The sequence below is a fragment of the Manis pentadactyla genome, chromosome X (genome assembly GCF_030020395.1).
Source record: "Manis pentadactyla isolate mManPen7 chromosome X, mManPen7.hap1, whole genome shotgun sequence".
NCBI classification, from domain to species: domain Eukaryota; kingdom Metazoa; phylum Chordata; class Mammalia; order Pholidota; family Manidae; genus Manis; species Manis pentadactyla.
In genome coordinates this window covers 37795087-37814533 of record NC_080038.1, presented here as the reverse complement: position 1 = coordinate 37814533, position 19447 = coordinate 37795087, and the positions used below count along the sequence as shown (strand labels likewise).

The 19447-nt window shown below is 40.6% G+C and overlaps 1 protein-coding gene across 2 annotated transcripts in view; it reads right to left on the bottom strand.

The window, feature by feature from the left end:
• MAOA (monoamine oxidase A) overlaps positions 1 to 17033 on the bottom strand; it is a 61407-nt gene extending 44374 nt beyond the window's left edge. For both annotated transcript variants that reach the window (XM_036880893.2, XM_036880894.2), the window contains exon 1: positions 16773 to 17033. In XM_036880893.2, coding sequence (XP_036736788.2) covers positions 16773 to 16845 — 73 coding nt within the window. In that variant the 5' untranslated portion in view covers positions 16846 to 17033. The remainder of the gene's footprint in view (positions 1 to 16772) is intronic.
• Positions 17034 to 19447: the final 2414 nt, after the last annotated feature.

Sequence of the window (19447 nt, the reverse complement as noted above, 5' to 3'; positions counted from 1 at the left end):
TTAAAAATCCTGATTGTATGAACAGAAAAGTATGTTTTTCTGGAAACTTCCCCTGCCTATACCAGCCTCAGCATATCTGTATTTTTCTCAACTTAAAAACTCCCTATAATCCCCTCATATGATTTATATCTGGATTACATGCTTGCTAGATCTTTTTTTCCCCTCTAGATTCAAAGTTACCAAAGTAGGACCCATACTTTATATTTTATTTACTGGCTCAAAGCTGAGAATAGACTTTCACCTGTGAATAAAATCTTTCATAAAAGATAGATTTTAAACCCAGTATAGTAAAGTATAGTGGTGTTTGTCAGATTTCTCCACTGTAAGGCTACTCTTTTCTCCCCCTTCCCATGCTGTCTTCTTTGGAAGGAAGTCTATGTATAGCCTACTCTTAAGGAATAGGGAGTTCTGTCCACTTCCTTGAGGGTGGAGTGTTGACAAAAATTATTTGGAATTCTTATACACAGATTTGTCTCTTCAACCTCACTGATTTATTCATTCAATCATTTATTCATATCAGTATGCTGTTTATATTTTGGGTTCTAACCCAATATTACATCATTTATTTTGTTATTTAAATTATTTCCGTTTTGGTCCCTGGACATTCTTTCAGTGGGCTCCTGTGACCCTTTGGTATGCCACTGTGCCTGTGTGTGTTTGAGCACTTCCTTACTTTGAGGTATTACAAGATATTCTAGGTTCATCCTGTATATGCCCCAGGCCTAGAATCAGCCCCAGGCCTAGAATCAGCCATTTCTCCAGTAAGCCTTGGCTCCTTGTATTGGAGGACAGCATTAGAAACCAAGATCTGGACTCTAGCTGTGCTCACTGCCACCGGAGTGTTGTTGCTTCCAGAACCTCTCAGCTCACATAATAAGGAAGCATATGTACGTACACATTTATTTTTAAGTTTATATTTTTTTGTACTTCAAACACTATCTTTCACCTAGTTATCTTTATACTTTTATTACAAAAAGATATGAAGCAGACTCCAGAGATTAATATTCTTCAAGGAGAACAAAAATGTTAGAATATCAGAGTGAAAGAGAAATAAGAATGACACCAGGAATAAGATTAGTAAAATGATACCTGAATTTATATATAAGTAGATGAGGAAAGGAACTATTCTAATTGATTTTAGAACCCCATAATTTGATAGTTCACTTCTAATGGTATATATCTTAAGGACAAAAATGAACTGCCAACATTTTATTTAGTAATTCTTTTGTTGGTGCTAGTATTTGTACTGTTATTTTGAAGGCTATTCTGTATGTAGTGTGACATAAAGCAAATGTGTAATCAAGTTAGTGTCATTCAGAGCCAGGATTTTGGGCATGGGGATAAGGAAATTTAGATGTAAGAACAATGAGATTAAGTAAAAACCCTGTAGCCCTAAATATGAATTGGAATTACCAATATGATCTCTAGATAGAGTCTCTCTTAAAAATATATATATTTCTTAGTCCTGTCCAATAAAAAGGCCTAGAAAAAAGCAACCTACCTAGTAGCAATGAACGCTCCCAATACCCAGATTATAGTTTCCAAACAATCACTTTCAACTAAAATTAACCATGGCAGTGACCTATTCCCTGGAGCAGGGAATGTACAGGGTAGGTCTGGAACATCAGGTCAGACCAGACAGCAAGGAGGCTATCAGAGACTATTAGGTTGGTGACAAAAAGGCTCAGGAAGCTACCTATCTAAACTCCCACTGGCCAAAGGCAAAACAATTTGAGTGTCAAATAAAAATAACAACTGTAATGGCTTAAATCCATGAATTCAAAATGATGCTAAACAAATAATACCTCTTATTGGTCACTTTTGGAGAACACTAAGAAACCAACTTATCATTTTGAAAAATGGTAAAAACCAAAAAAAAAAAAAGAATCTGGGATTTGTCCTACCTTTCTTGTCCTGCACTTGAACTTCAAAGCAACCCAATAGCTAACAAAGGGAGGTTTCACTGTGTAGAAGTATGCTAGCTACTAAGTGAAGACAGAAATAAAGACAACATCAGTATTTTGCAATCCCTAATGAATTAACAGATCTAGTGCTATGGTCGTCAACAGCTGCTGACAACATATTACCTGCCTCCTGATGGAAGCACATAGCGCCACCTATGAAATAGGAAGGAAGGATGGAAGAATGGAAAGAAGGAGAGAAGAAATTAAATTCTAATGTGATCAAGCCTCTTGATCTTATACTTAGGGCCAGAAAAACATGATTAAATAATACCACTGGGATGCAATCAACAAAATCCAGATTGTAGGAAATTATACAGGACTACCCTGGGTGGTTTTTTTTTTCTAACAACTTGTTTACTCCTGCTCTCTCCCCTTTATCCTTCATGGGCTTTTCCTACAATAAATTTCTTACACAGCTAGTTCCGTCTTGATGTCTGCTCTCAGAGGACCCAGACTGACACAGTATATTGTTTATATATAGAACGGCATGGAAAATACATAGCCAGATTCAAGGATGAGTTTGGGTCTATAAGATCTAAAATGCAGGAAGGCTAAACGATAATATCCAGCACTGCTAACTGCTAATGTTTGTATGTACTTTGACCACCTCAAGTGCAGTGTACTCTTACATTGCTGGCATTCATCAAAGATTTAGGTATGCAGTGCATCTTTGGAATGTGCTCACAAAGAAAGGCATTCCATAACAGTTTCGATAAATTCAAACCAACGCCTGCAAGCCTTGGTGCAGTGCATTCTGGGACAGAGCCAAAGGCTTCTCCTGCTGACCAACACAGAAACAAGGATGGAGACAGGCTGAAAAACATGTTTATGCATAAATCTTTGCTCTTATGTCTGACTATGTCTTCAGGATTAAGGCCTCGAAGGGAGATTACCAGGTCAAAAGATAGGGACATTTTGTGCTTAAAGTACCACTCTATATTTAAAAGCAGAGAAACTCAGAAGCAAGAAGTTTGATTTTTTCCTCATTCCCCTTAATCAGTCTAACTATAAACCAGTTAGATAGATAAATACACCCAAGGGTTTTAGTAGAGTTACTCGGGTAGCTTCTCTTCTAAGGGAGAAGGAAGTCACCCTTTGCACGCTGCCTGAGGAGAAGCAGAGGTGACTTTGAACTCCAGGAGTGAAGGACCTGCCTGAGGCGAGCTCCCCATTGGTTTGGCCCTGCATGCGTCCTCCAGATCAACTTCCCATGCCTTGCCCTTGTCTCTCACAGCCATCCTTTGGAGTAGTCTTTGTTATCCTCATATTCCAGATGAGAAAACTAAGTGATCTGACCACAGCAAGGATTCCTGAAAAGCGAAGGATTTACTTCCCATACCCTCACTTGGAGCCTTAATAAAATCGAATCAAATGTCTCAAGAAGTTTGGTGAGTGGGGTTCAGTGCAACCAATACATAACACAACTTGGAAGGCTAACAGGGGAGGGAGGAGCAGGACTAGCTGAAACAGGAGAGTGACCACACCAATGACAAAAGTCATTTTGCAGTTTGGCATTTAAGGATATAGACAAAATTGAACTGCTGATGAAAATGATTGTTTCTGCATTACAGGGAAATGATTGGCCCTATCTCAACCAAGTTTAAACTCTTTGTTTTCCTCATTTAATTTTTAAATTTATTTTATTATTATTTTAAAATATTCAGGTACATACAATAAAATGCACAAATGCTAGTGTGCAGCTTGAAGAATTTTGACATGTGTACACAGTCATGTAACCGTCATCCAGATCAAGATATCTCTTAGTTTAAGGAATAAGGAAGACAAAAGGGAATCCTCCTACACTGCTGGTGGGAAGGTAAATTGCTGCGGCCACTATGGAATGCAGTATGAAGGTTCTTCAAAAAACTAAAAATAGGAATACCATATGACCCAGTAACTCCACTTCTAGGAATTTACCCAAAGAAAACAAAATCTCTGATTTGAAAAGATATATGCAGCCCTATGTTTACTGCCACATTATTTATAATAGCCAAGATATGGAAGCAACCAAAGTCTCCACTAATAGATGAATGTATAAAGAGATGTGGTACATATACACAATGGAATATTATTCAGCCATAAAAAAGAAATCCTGCCATTTGCAACAACAGGGATGGGCCTAGAGGGAATTATACTAAGTGAAATAAGCTCAGCAGAGAAAGACAATTACCATATCATTTCACTTACATGTGGACTTTAAAAATAAAACAAAATGAAGAAAACAACAGCAGATTCCTAGACACTGAGAAGTGACTGGTGGCTACCATGGCGGAGGGGTTAAGGTGGATGGGTAGGGTGGGTAGGGTGGGTGAGAGGCATAAAGAGGAACAAAATCTCAATTATAATATAAGTTGGTCACAGGGATAGAAGTGCAGCATGGAGAATATAGTCAATGGCTCTCTAACATCTATGTTGACAGTAACTGCACTAGTTAGGGGTGAGGATTTAATAATGTATGTAACTGTTGAATCACTGTGTTGTGTACTTGAAACCAATATAATATTGTATACCCACTATACTTCAATAAAAAAGATAAAGACAATGGATTCTAGAAACCAAAGAAAAAGAAAATAAGGAAAATGTTTAAAACTTAAAAAGGATTTCAGAAAAATAATTTTAAAAAGGTCTTAGAATTTGAAGGGGGAAAACTTAAGTTCTTTAGAAAAATATTTCTTCTAAGGTTAATATTTTTGTAAGAAAAAATATTTCTTCAGTTTGCGTGTTTATTGTGAAGAAGACTGATAAAAGAACATCCAGGATAATGTAAAGGTCAGAAAATACAGAATATGGAAATCAAAGCCAGATGTCATTTGAATAAGTTAGTTTTGAATAACTAGTGACTAATTTTGAATAAATAACTCAGCAAGTCATAAATAAAGCACAGGCAAACACTTGTGGTCCCGAAATGCTTTTCTAATATAATCACTGTGGCTCTCTGTTGATCCAAATGGAAAATACTAATATGATAGCTGCTTCAAGGTATAAAACTTGGGTTATACTCCTTAACTCTTTTTTGTTCTTATTCTGCATATCAGTATGCAACCTACCTTTCACTTGTCACTACAAAATTTAATAATGACACAGAAAAAATCACACCTCTATTGTCAGCTTCACATATTAGCTTAAGGGTTTTTGCCATAATCTTTCAAAATACTTATTGAGCCTTTTTCTTTTGCAAATGGGATAAGATGGTTAGAAAAGAAGGTTTTATAAAAATCTGAAGGCAAGTCCCCAAATACAATGTTGCCGCTAGAAAAGATTTTACAATGAAATATTTTTGTTTTCATATTTGATATGAAAAGAGAACATCTCATACTGAGTATTTCATCTTGTTTCAAAGAAATATAGATTAGCCAAAGTGAAGACCAGATAACAGATCCTCTTCTTATTTATTTTCCATCATTTAATGGCCATGTGGCATCTGCTCCCCACCCACCTCCCCCAACCAAGATAAGGAAAGGGCTTGATATTGTCGTATGCTGGTAAATGGTTAACAACCATCTCTGGTATGGGGGGAGGGGAGGGCACCTGATTTGCAGCAAGTGGATTTCCATGGCACATATACATACCCATCATGACTGACTTCAAACTACCAGTGTGATTTCAAGCTACCAAGGTGGTATCACTGAACATGGAAATGGTAAGAGGTGGGAACGATCAGGATCAGTCCTTTTGAGCCAGTAAAAGCTGGCTCCAACACACACTGTCAGAGCTATGGACTGTTGGCCTCAGATGAAAGAGGGGAGAGGTAAAGAAGTCATAGAGGGGGAGTTTGTCTATTAAATTGGCAAGTGTGTGACACCCATTGGGTTGTAGGGAATGAAGGGCCACCTTGGAAAGGTGTCCTAGACTCTCAAGTGTCTTAGTGTCTAAAATCTGTGATTCTCCCATGGGTTGTTTGAGGGAAGAAGTCTAAGCGGCCACTGTCAAAATCTAGCACTTCTCCCAAATCACTGCAAATAGAGCTTCTTAGGAGGAAAATCCAGGGACGCCCAAATGTCCTGTGGTTTTCTATGAGAGTAGAGACTGGAGAAGCTATATTCATAAACAGCTGTTAAGGCCTTACTGTGTAAATACACATCTGATCACTTTCAAAATGCAAAAACCTGAAAACAGGAAAAGAGCAGATCATGGCACAAGCAAATCTTTAGTCACTTTACAATTAAGTATTTTAAATGGGGATGATGAATTTTTTATTTAAAAATTTTTAAAAATTTAAAATTTTAATTGAAGTATAATTGACATGTATGTTTCAGGTGTACAATATAGTGATGCAACTATTTTATTTTGGTTTCTGTAAAACCCAAATGACTGAAAAGAAGAGAAATGATTTATTCGAGGCTAATGGGTTTATTAGAGGCTAAAAAAAAAGCACATCTGCTAAAAGCACACCTTGTTTGAGAGTTCAGGCAATCACTAATCCTGGCTATTAGATCAGCAAAGCCTGGGTGAGAAGATGTATGCAGCCAGCATCGGTATTGCCATGGCAACTTCAAACCAAGCTCAGCCTCTTAAAGCCACTGTCCATGGAAAATGTGTTCCCACAGATTCTGCAGTGCTTCCAATGTCCTAAGATGGCTACATCCCCATAGAAATGGTACAGGAGATGATTTAACCCACACAGCACACCTGCAGAAGGAATTAATATCTGCACCAAAGCTTTTGAGGAAATGGTTCTTCACTTCCTGGGATATAAATCTGTTACTGTAAAACCTAACTTCAACCTTACCTCTGTCTTCTCTACTTTGCTAAGGGCCCTTTTCTTTACCTTACTTCGTCATGCTCACTTACACTACTCTATTTTAGGAAGAAAAGAAATTTATCCATTTGCCTCCTGCTACCCTTTCCAGGTCAATTTCTGATCTTCCTTCTATAACAAATGATATGGTATCTCCACTTCCTCACTAGAACAAACCGAAATGTGATGTATTCCTCATGAAAAAATGTCCAGTGACCTCACTTTCAATACAGACAAGTGATATAATATGTCACACTCTATCCCTGTTTATTTTTCTTCTTTGCACACATCACCACCTGGCACTATACATATATGCACTGTTTAAATCCCCCTCACGTGAACTAAGCCCCCAAGAAAAGTAGGGCCATTTGGGCATCTTAAGCTCAACATGTCTCAAACAGGAGACTTGATATTTCCCCATAACTCACTCTTCCCCTGGCCCATTTCAACTTAGTAAATGGCACCACCATTGTTGCTCAGGTCAAAACTCCCAGAGCCATTCTTGACTATTCTCTTATTGTCAAATACCTCATCCATTCAAGTGGCAAGTCTTATTGTTTGTAGCCTCAGAATATATTCTGAATCTGCTTCCCACCACTGCAACCACAGCCAGTCTTGACTCAGCCATTGTGGCCTTTTGCCCTTGTCCAAGGCTTCCTGCTCACTTGCCCAGAGATCTGCCTCTTAACTAGTGTGTTATGACCTTGGGAACAAAAATGTGTTTCATCTTTGCATCCCTAGAATAGAGCCTTAAAACCCTGCAGGTGCTCAAATGCTTGTTGCAATGAACAGAAGAATCACATACTGAGAAGACAAAACCATGCTCACCACCTTACAAGGGCAACAGGGAAGTTTCTAATGCTCCCGAGATGGTATTTATCTCAAGCAACTGAGAAAGATTGACAAAGATAGGGTGCCAGGTCATTTTAATTTTTATGTCTAAGTAAGTCAGCAAATTCTAACTACTTGTCATTTTAACTTTTATGTCTAAGTAAGTCAGCAAATTCTAACTACTAATAGTATATTTTCTATTTTCTGAACCAGTATTGCGCTTTTCAGCAAAAGACAACAGAGAAAGAATATCAATGTGAACATAAACTTGTCCCTGATACATACAACCATTTCTATCTATTCCTATATCCACCTGTATTTTGTGCTTCCTTTCAGAGAAATAATTATCTGCTATTGAAAACACCAAATCTTCTAATCCCTTTGATAAGCTAAAAAGATTGTCTGTCTCAAATTATAAATAGATGAAAGCTAACAATTAACTTCAATTCACCCTGAATTCGACATACTGGTTGTCTAGACAGTCCTAATTTATTTGATTATTGTTCAGCATTCATCTTCACTTGAGACAAATGGACCTCACCCAAGTTAGGGAATGCAATTACCCCTTAATTTATTTTTTGCCCCATTCTTTCACTGAAATTTAATATACACCAAGGGTGCTCCACACTGCTGTCCTCAGATTCTGCACAGAGGGATGCACTGTAGTTTAAAGTAGTAGTTTCCAAAATGTCTTATGGAATGCCAGTCCTCAAGATACTCTGGGGAAAAGTATCAATGTTCATGAAAGTTGGGACATACAGTGTTTCTCCTGGGAAATGTGTGGGGCACACTGGCATATTAAAGGCCCTGATAAGTTCTGCAGCAAAGAGTCCTGTTTACCTTGGCATTTCTCCACTCTCTTCCTTTAAAAAAAAAACTATATATCATATATGTCAAAACACACTCTGGGAAAACTGGTTTCATCTCTTATAAGATTGTTCAAATATTTACAGTAATAAACTTCCAGGTGAACTAATGCCTACAGCACAAGCCAGGAGAGTTGAAGCAAAGCTTTAGTGTAGCTATGGCTTATGCTCTGCTGGCTCTCCTAGTTCTTCCTCTTCATTTCTAAAAGTGACATTTTTCCTCAACTTTGACATTCATCACCACCTAGGAATGTGTACAGTGTACATCACATATTCAAAAAAGTTTATTTTCTATTATTCAGTGAAGTGTTCTCTGGCCAAAAAAATTCTTACATAACTCCATGTTTAAGCCCTGAAATGAATACTCTGAGGACAGTAAAAAGTATAGTAAAACATCAGCTCCTACTGAAGTTTTAGAAGCAATGTGTCCAAAGCTGGAAAACAGCAAAAACCATAAATTTTTGCTCACAGCACTCAGTGAATGCTCAGTCAACAAATATTTGTTGAATCAATGAATAAATGAATGAATAAATTAATGAATATATGTGGGTGTGCAAGAAAAAGGTCTGTAACTTAAGCCACATATAACAGCAAATTAATTTAATCTGGAAATGGTCACTTTAAAGATCATCTTTGTTACATTTCAGAATTTATCCAAAATCCACAGTACTTCTGTCAAGCATTACTTGCTTCATGAAATCCCTTCCTCTCCTGCTCCCTTCTCTGTGCCATCACTGAACCCCTGAGCCACCCTGAAACACCAAGAGCACTTCAGGTTTCTAGTTCTACCCTGCTACATAGAGGGATCCTAAACCTCACATGGTCACTGGAGAGACAAATGAACTAACAGTTAAACTAGAGAACTTAACTCCTCCATTCGGGTCTGAATTCTGTCAAGTGCCTGCAATAAACAATGATCTTCATAAGTTATTACAATTGCACATTAAATCAGAAATGTATATTCAATATTGATGGCTTCAATACATAAAATCTGCAAACACCAACCTTGGAAAACTACTGAAAAATCCTATCAGCCACTACAGCCTTCCATTTTCTTCACCAATGTTGTCTCTCCCAACTCTTTCTTTTCAAACTATGTTGAGTTTTACTGTTCTACCTATCGTGGTCTTAATATAGGTGCCTTATTTTTCAGTCTAAATGTCTTAACTATTTTTGTCATTGTCTATTTACAAATTCATTACTAGTAACTGTCTAATGACCTAATGAATCTTTTAAATTCTTATCTTTCACCACTTCAGTGAAATCTCAGTATCAGCCAAAATATTTATACTATAGGTACAGTGACATCAAGGAGGTTTCCATAACATTGGATGTTACCCTGGGGGGCAGGAAAAAAATGTCTATGTGTAAAAATATGTAATTTTTGTATGAAAAGGTCTAATGATTTTCATAGGACATGCAAAGGGCCATTTGATCCAAAAGGTTACTAACCACTAACCAAAACTATTCAAACAATTGCTACACATTATCCTAAACATGCCAGGAGTGGACTTTTCAGAAAGAAAATAAATTATTCATCTGAAAATCATTTAATCCAATAGGGTATCCCATATTTTTAATGTAAATGTTTATGAAGCAGTAACAGGCCATGTAATACATTCTAAAATACTTTTTATTGTGAAACAACAGTCACTAGGTTTTAGAGCATCCAGTCTCAAAGTAAAGCAATAATAAAGTTTATTGGAGTTCTATGAATTAGATTATAAAGCAAGCCCAGTGAGGTGGGGCATAGAGGCGCACTATCCTGACAATCAGTACTTTAGGGGCCCAAGGTCAAGTTATACCACTAAGAATTTTGTGGCATTTGGTAATTCACTTGGTTCCTCTGAACCTCCATTTCGGTCCCTTTGAGCTCCTACAGACTGCAATTCTGTGCCCCTTAAACATGGTTAATATGTAATTAGTTTTCAAAGCTTATCATCTGGTTTTTATGTTCTTATTGGCACTCTTACCTAATCAATTGATTAAATACTGCTATAGAGTGGGGTTTTATTTATTTACTTTGTTCTAGCAACAACTAGAAAAGGGCTTTTAAACTAAGGCTCAGAGGAGCCATGGAGAAGGTGTGAACAAGCACATATAGAGAGAGCCCCAGAACCTGAGAGAACTTAGTGTAGGATGTCAGTATGAGAGATAATGCAAACCATTTCCAGAATACAAAATGGAAGAAAGTGTTGAGACAGGGTCTGACAGAGAAAGCTGAAGAGACAGACCTTTAGGAAGACTACTATTTACTAAAAAATACACTGGAAAATATATCATGTATCACTTAATCCAACCTCTAACTTCACAGGTGACAAAACCATGGTTCAACGATTTTAAGCTGCCCTAATTCATTATGTTAAATGACAACACAAAAAGGAACAGATCATCAAAAAGAAAACACAAATTGCTCACAAAACCACAAAATATTTTTCACAATATAACAGTCTTAACCACCAACTTGTCTCAAATCTTACAACACTTAAAACTGTTAACTGAACTTCTGATTCATTTTGTACAGTTCTAACCACTTGAACTTAAAATGAAAAGTAACTGTCACGATGAAATTGATCCATCTCATACATGCAAGTATAGTCTTCAAATAAGGATTGTATGTCTACACTCTTGTGTACGTGATGTTGTGGATCTAAAACTACAATGTAACCTCAGTCTTCCTGGTTACACCTGTATCCAAGTCCTGGCAGGATCTGTCATATGTAAAATATGTATATGCCACCCCTGCACAAGATTGTATGACTCAATATTAGCCAATAATAGGCTTCCACATTTCTTTTTCTCAATTACTGGTATCTGTGATCCAATTACACTATAGTTATACAATTCTTATAAAATCATACTATATTTAGATCTATTGTTAAATACATTTTTCACATTAGCTAAGGATTATGTATAGATTCCAATCAATTAATATTGGCTAAATGCTAAAATTGCCTAGTAAATGTCAGATAAACCCAAAAGCTCATTTAAGCATGAATATATATTAAAAAATCAGAACCTAAATAAATGTAATTATTGTATACTTTGTTCAACATAAAAAGTTTATAAAGTAAAAGTATCTTTGTTTTTGAAAAGAAAAAGACTAGGGGCAAAGAAGTGTCCTAAAAGGCAGAAAATTAATGCTCAGCCTGCGCTGAACCTCAGCGTCTAAAGACTAAGGCATCAAAAATAAGGGCATTTTTTACTGTAAGCTTTTCTTAATTACTACAAAACCACAAGTATATGCTGCCAAGTTTGAGGTTACAATGCTTAACATGCTCTAAGCAAAAATGATTCTTCAGGTGATGTATTTTCACACAAAGGAAAATTGTGGTATGTTATAGATTGAATTGTCAGAATTCAGAATATTAGTCACTTTTCTTGCAAAATGGCTTTTCTGTCTCAGATGATGAGGAAGAGTCAATCCCTGCTGATTTATACAGCATCGAGTTCTGGGCAGCTAGTGCTCTGAATTCTTTTGGTAGAGCTTGGCTTATGGATAAAAATATAGGGGAGTTCTATTGTTTAGAATTATTCAGAAATATCTATTCAGAAATCTCTCTTTCTACATGACACTTGGGATTTAAAAAAGCATGGGAAAACTCTAATCACTCAGGACCATCAGCATTACGACATAAGTGTTTTCACAGTGTACTCGCCAATGTTGGGCAGATGTAGCACACTGGGTGATCTCAACAACTACCAAGATCACACTCTCAGAGCACAGTAGGCAACCATGTTCCTTCCCTGGGCCTCTAGGCATGGGCTTAATGAAACATGGCTTATGGCATCATGACTCCGTATCTGTGCTCCTCTGGTCTCTCTTGCTTGGTATGTCTTTTTTCCATCCCTTACTTCTATCTGTTAAAAGCCTGTTTAACTCTCAAGGTCCCGCACTTTGTTCTTACCCATAACATTAATCTCTCTCTCATGGCATGAATGACAATTATTTTCTCACTTGATTACTTCTTATAGGACAATGGGCACTTTATGGGCAGAGACGCTACGTACTCATCTTTATATACCCCTTTCTCTGTTGCTCTAGCCACTACCTGGCATGTGATGGAGGCTCCCAAAATGCTTTAAGGAGCCCAGGCACTAGGGCCACCTCTGCTTGCAATGAGTGGCTTTGAGGGGTAGAGCATTCCCTTTCCCTAGATGTGTTCAAACCTACTGGGAGATAATCACTAAGGAGATGCGGTCCAGAGGATTAAAATCTTAAGTGATTAGACTAGACTGCCTTTTAAAAGCCCATTTGGCCCAAAGACTCTGAAGTATGCATTGTCCCCTAGGGGTGAGCTTTTCCCCTCTCCCTAAGGAGAGCCAATTCAGAAATTCTCAAGGGCAGGTTTGAAAATCCTATGTCACTGGTATCTGCCATTTGTTCTGTGTTAATTCATGCATAAGAACTAGCATCTAAAGTGAGCGACTGAACTGCTGTACTTAAAATAACATCAAGAAATAGAGATGAAAAATAAGTGTGAATTGCTAGATATAGTTAGATATACAATTTTACAAGAGAAGAGAAAAATCAAGGGGAGCCAGAGAGATCAAGGAAGGGATCTTTAATCAGGTACTGAAAAACAGACAGGATGTAAATGCTCAGAGGGAAGCACTTCCATGTTAAGGAAAACAAAAACAGGGAAGAAATGGAGGGACAAAATAAACATGGTGCAGTCCTGAGGGCAAGAGAGCAGCATGACTAAAGATCAAGAACATGCTGGGAAGAGTGGGAAATGCTAGCTGTCCAACAAAGTGGGGCCAGATAATTGGTGCGTGAGCTTGAGAGGCTGGTAATGGACCATTGAAGGTCCTGAGCAGAAGAGCAAAATAATGAAAATAGTGTTAAAAAAGATCAAGTCTGGGAGAGTACTGAAGGATGAACATGAAGGGAGAGCCCAAAGTAGAGGGTGGCCCCTGGGGAAGATGGTCACAACCCGGTGAGCTAATAGGGCCAAGGGTCTTCCCTGGGGATGGAGGAATCACTGGGAATGAAGAAGAGGAAAAGTGCAAAAGAGTTAGAAGGATCTGTTGACTGGGTGTAGAAGGTAGAAGGATGTGTCAATAATATTGTAGTAACTTTGTATGATGACAGATGGTAACTACTCTTATTGTGGTGAGCATTTCATAATGTATATAATTGTTGAATCACTGTGTTGCACACCTAAAACCAATACAATATCATATATCAACTATATGACAATAAAAAAATGATGGGAAGGATGGTGATGCCAAGAACAGAGTCAAGGAAGTGAGGAAGAGAAGCTGGCTTGGAGGGCAAAGAGGCTTTTGGCCAGGCTGAATATGAAGTATGAACAAGTGTGAAATGTCCAGGAGCAGATAAGCTATGGGACAAGAGTTTGGAGAAAGAAAAGGATCTAAACTACAGACTTAAGAGCTTTCTACAGATAAAAGAAAGCTGATGTCCTAGAATGAGAAAGAGAGGGAGAGAGCGCATAAGAGCCCACAAGTGATGGACAGTTGAGCCTCGTGAAGCCATTTTAAAACTAGAAGTTCACAAGAATCTGGACACAATGAAAGGAAAAGAAAAAGGAGCAATCAGTGTAGGATGAAAATTCAGAATCCAATGGTGCCACAGAAGACACAAAAAGAGTTTCCAAAAAGACTTGGTGGTAGATGATGGATGATGGATACCATTATACTACTTACAAATGAGCAGGGTTTTCCCATTCTCAACAACTGACGAGGTACATAAAATTATTTAATTGGTGCATGGACAGAGAAAGGTATTTTGTGGCTGTAAGACATGCTTTGTTTTATGTTTTTTAACAACAAGAGGGATATATTAAGTTGCTGCTATTCTTTGTGTGGTCAAAGCTATAAAAAATGAAAAGAAAATTCTGTTAACATGGATTAAATTTGAGCAATGTCATTTAAAGTTTTTACTCTTCTTGGACCTATTTTGATGTATAATGGGAATAACACTGCAGATGATAAGTACTGGCCATATGTTAAAAGTATGAAGGTAACATAGGAACGTGTACAAGTCCTGATGAAAGTTGCAAGAAATATCCCTAAGCATTTAAAATCAATATAGGGATTAGGGAGTTAATCATAGGTCACTGCTAAGCACACACAAACGTGATGTGTTTCTGAGTTCTCAAGAACCCTTGGGAAGTAATACCTCTCATCTGCTCATGAAATGCCCAGTCTGAGTGCAGGGTTTATCCTAAGCCAGATTTGCATCTTTTATTTTAGTTGTGAACTATCTGGGAAGGCACCACAGCCAGAAAGCAATGGTTTTGATCAGTTTGGTGTTAATATCACTCAAACCCAACTGATAGAAATGATATTAGAGGGAGCCTAGTACCTTTTTCACAGTCACTGATGGACTGGAAGCTGGCTTCTGGAATAGGAGTACAACGTATTATGCAAGAAATGCCCTCTACTTCCCACAAATGGAAATTAACAAATTAATGATTGATAGTGATCATGAGTGGTTCCAGGTTTTGAGGGGCCCAAAGTTTATATGATTTGGGTGTCCTCTTTAAGAAAAAGGTACAAATTATGAGTACAAGATTCAGTATGAAACTGGTTACTTAACTAGAATGAGAACCAGAAAGGACCTGCAGTTGTAAGGCCATAAAGCATAAGGATCACCAGGTACATGGTAAGTCCACATCTGCTCATGACCAACTATTGGGAGTAAAGTGTGAAACAGGAGGAAGAGTAGGTAATCAGGCAGAGGGAAATTCAAAAACAAAATGCTCCTTAAGGAATATTGGGGCACAGGACAAGTAAGAGATAAAAAGAAAATCTCAGAAAGAACCCCAAATTGTGAAATATGGATGGCATGGAGACGGCAGAGGAGACAGAACTAATCCATTTACACAATACATTAGTGTCATATTTATTTTCCAGTGATCAACAATCATATTGCTTCTAGTAGGTGTGCACAGAAGGACTAGAGTTTTGGACACACCAGTCTACTTCATTGCAGGCACTCAACAAATGTCCGTTGAATGAATGAATGAAGGGAAATACTTTTTTTCTTACTCTCCACCGGGATCTCCTTGCCCTTAATGCTCCAACATAACATGTGTTTTTGCTGGCACTCGCTGGAGTTGTCAAAGAAACAGCTCATGCCAATCTCTTCTTGGTGATTAAGACTATTTATCCTCAACAGGCCAAGGCAAAAGCTATCTCAACCCAAAATTAATTTGTAAGCATGTTCAGAGCCTCCTCAAAAGGATTATACACAAAAATGGTTACTGTGGGGCCACCATACTTACTCCTTCCTACCTTCTTTCTCCCTCTTTCTTTCTGAATCAGATCCTGCAGGTGTATTTCAGGAGTTATTAATACCCTTCTGGGTTGTGGACAGATCAGTGTGGGTTTCTAGCTTGGGCTGAAACACAATTCCTAAATGTCAAACATCTGGCCAAATTTGACAACATAAGTGACAATTTAATGTCTCAATCATGATGTGTCCAAGAAGATACCAAAAAGCCTCATGCACCACTCAATTGGTCAGCTACAAACCCAAGACAGGTCCAGGGGCACCCAGGCTCACCAGCTCCTCAGAGGGCAAGATTCAGGAGGTGGGAGCTTTTATGAAAAGACACAAAAGAACATTCCCTGACTTGCCATAAGACCCTGCTTCACAAAGGGATTTCTTTGGGGCAATAAATTCCCTACATCTTCCTGCAAGTTCTAAAAAAAAATGGTGGGAATAGGTTAAAACTCAGAGGCCATCCCCTCTCCTTAAAAAAAAAAAAAACTTTTTCTAAAGGATTCTTCCTCCTTCCTCTTCACTCACCAAATTTTCTAAGGAAAAGTGCTTAGAGAAGAGCAAGACTGAAGTAACACTATTACTACCCCAAAACGACAAAAATCTGTATACTGGTATTCTGTTTAGGGCAAAGGATGGGAAATCAGCAAGGCAAAGCAGCCACTCAGGAGTTTTGAAATGAGGGTCTTAAATGGAAGAAAATCATTCAGCCACTTCCAGGCTAGGTGATCCAACCTATGCAGAACTCGACCTGTTTCTTGGTTTTGTAAAATGGGGGTTGGTGGGGAGGATAGAGTCCACCTCACAGGACTGCTGAGGACTGAGAAAATCCATGTAAAGTGCTAAATATAACTGCACAGCAAAAGCTAATTAAATGTTAATGTTTAATAGTAGTAGTAGTAAAATGAGTGTTCCTACCTTCCCCCCTTCACGTCACCGGCAAAACCGCCCCAACCCCCAGGCTCGCCAGGTAGGATGCAGGCCGGCCGCTGCTGCACTCCTGCATGCAGGAGGGAGACCCCCCCACGCCCGCCCGCCCGCAAAAAGCCAAGACGCTATTGCAAGCCTCCCACCCAGAGCCGGCCAGAGCCCTTGAGGCTGCCGCTGCAGTCCACACTGACCTGAAATGCCGCCTCCTATCACAACTACGTCGAACATCTGGCTCGCGACACTCGCCTTCTCCGGACTCGCCATGCTCTGGTTGAGACTCTCCCCGGCCGTGAGTATAGGAGTGCGGACGGCCAAAGGCGGGGCGGACCCTTCTAACGACTCTTGGGGGCAGCCCGGGGGCGGAGTCGATTCCTTCAGCGACACCCGGGCGGAGCCGGACACTGAGGGCGGAGCGGACCCTTATACTGATCCTCCGCTGGAGCCCGAGGGCGGAGCCGATCCCTCCACAAATGTTCAGAGGGAATCTGGCACTGAAGACTGAGTGGACTCTTGTGCCAACACTCGGGAGTTCATGGGTGTAAGAGATGCTTGTATGGAACTCCGGGGGTTGCTGAGCACCGAGGGCGGAGCGGACCCTTGTACCGATGCTTAGGAGGAGCCCAAGAGCTGGAAGGATCCTGTACAGAACTCCGGTGTGTGCTGAGCACCGAGGGCGGGGCGCACCCTTGTAGGGACTCCAGGGAGGAGTTGGAGAACGGGACAGGCCTTAGAAGGGGCAAGCCAGATACCGAGAGCTGGGTGGACTCTCGTAATAACAACCGAGGGGAGTTACTGCGTGCAGGATGTCCTTGTACCGAACCCCAGGGGGAGCGGGGCCCAGAGGGTGGGACGGACCCATGTACTGGCACTTGGGGAGTGTCATTGGTGGATGAAGGTGCTAGTACCGCTATTCTGAGAAAGGCAGGCACAGACGGCGGGATGGGCCCGTGTACCGACTCTTGGGGGAGTTATCGGATGTGGGAGGTTCTGGTACTGATACCGAAGAGAGGATGGGCGCCGAGGGCGGCGCGGACTCCTGTGCTGACCATCGTGGGGAGTCTGAGAACAGGGCGGGTCCTTGTACCGATATCCCCGGAATGCCTGTGTCCCGGTTGGAGTCTGGGGCGGCCCCCTCGGTGGTGCTCAAGCGGTTGGCGGACATGGGGATCTGGTGGCTCGGGCCGTGGGCGCTTAAGTCCCGGAGGCCAATCCTGTAGTTTTTGTCAGTCCTCCGGGTGGGACCGGGGCCGGGCTGGGTGGGCGCGCTGGAGCTCCACAAGTGTCCCAGGTCTGGTGTGGACACGTTGGACGGGAAGCTGGAAAACGGATGGGAGAGGGTCCGCCACTCAGAATGGATGCTCCACCGGTCAAGGAGGATGAGGCTGCGCCCAAGCTGTCGGCCGGGTCCGGGGTTCGGGCAGCGGTGCCCCGATGGCTGGGCGCACGCTCTGCCTCGCGCCCTCTCCCGCCGACACCGCCGCCAGGGGAGGACGGCGAGCTGTTTGTGCTCAGTTCTGGAGCGCGGCGGGAGTTGACGGGAGCTGGGGGCGACGTTCGGCTCTTCTCTGCCCTTCCCCCACAGGCGCTCGCCTCCCAAGCCCCAACCTCCCCACCCGCCGAGGGAGGGGAGACCAGGCTCTGAGGCATCCTGGCTCCACCCTCCCCGCCAGCCCGCGGTGCTCGCGAGGAGCTCCCTCGCCCCGGAGTGGCCGGGAGACACCACCGAAGTGGAGTGGGGGTCGGTAGCCGCGTGGGGATTTCAACCTGATGCTTTTATTCTTACGCTTTAACTTCAAGATGGCTGGGCCGGCGCGGGCTTAGCGAAAGCGGGTACTTGAAGGAAGCGTACCTGGATGACAGAGTGGCAGGGACGCCGCCCGACTTGGTTTGGCTCCTTTGTGACGTCACAGGGCCGGGTGAGGTCTGCGCAGCCGCGAGCTCCCTAGGGAGGGGGCGGGGTGAAGTGAGAACTGTCATTTGGGGGAGACTTGGCAACTACTGGTTCTCTATGGGGTTTTCCATCTGAGGTACTTAACCAAAATCGAAGTAGGCGAGAACATTCACAACCGTCACAGATTAAGTGGGGCCTGCAGTTTAAAAGCTAAGGTCAAGGGAGGCTCAGGTGCAGAAACAAAAAAGAAAACGTGTTGCCCCTTCCTACTGAAAAGAGGAATATTTAGTGCAGGTATTTTACTCTGCAGCCAGTTCTATTCCTTTCTTAAATTTCTACTTTATACTCCTAGAGTTGAATTTGCCATCAATAGAACCCTCAAAAATAGATGTAATTATGACATGAGTTTAGAGTAAGTGATGAGAACTCTAGGAAGTTAACAAGTACCTATAAACATTTCTCCTGCCAGCCCCCAGCCCCATTCTGTATCAAACAATAGCTTGTTTAAAAAACTGTAAGGAAATACAGATTTAGTCTTTTCTTTTTACGGTTTTAATAGCTTTTACTTTCTAGAGTGGAGACTTATGACTAAACTGGTATCATTTTTATCTTGTTAGACTTCAAAGCAAATAGAGGAAATAATAAAGAATTCAACCCTTTTTAATATGATTCTGTCCAACTTTCTCCCTATTCCTGTGTCTTTCATTCTTTTCATTCAAATATCTAATTTCATACTATGCGCTAGATACAAAGGCCAAGGTACTGGGAATACACAGGTGACACAAGACAGTTGGAGACCTTCATCAAGCATGCAGTCTGCTAGAGGAGCTAGTAGAGGAAACAGCCATATTCTTGATGTGCCAATCCAAACCAATAAATGTTGTGTTGGAAAGATCCATAGTGGTAAGAAAGAGTTAGGGTGTCTTGCCCACACTGGGGGTTAGCTTTGGGAGGAAGGAGTGTAAAAATGTCCCA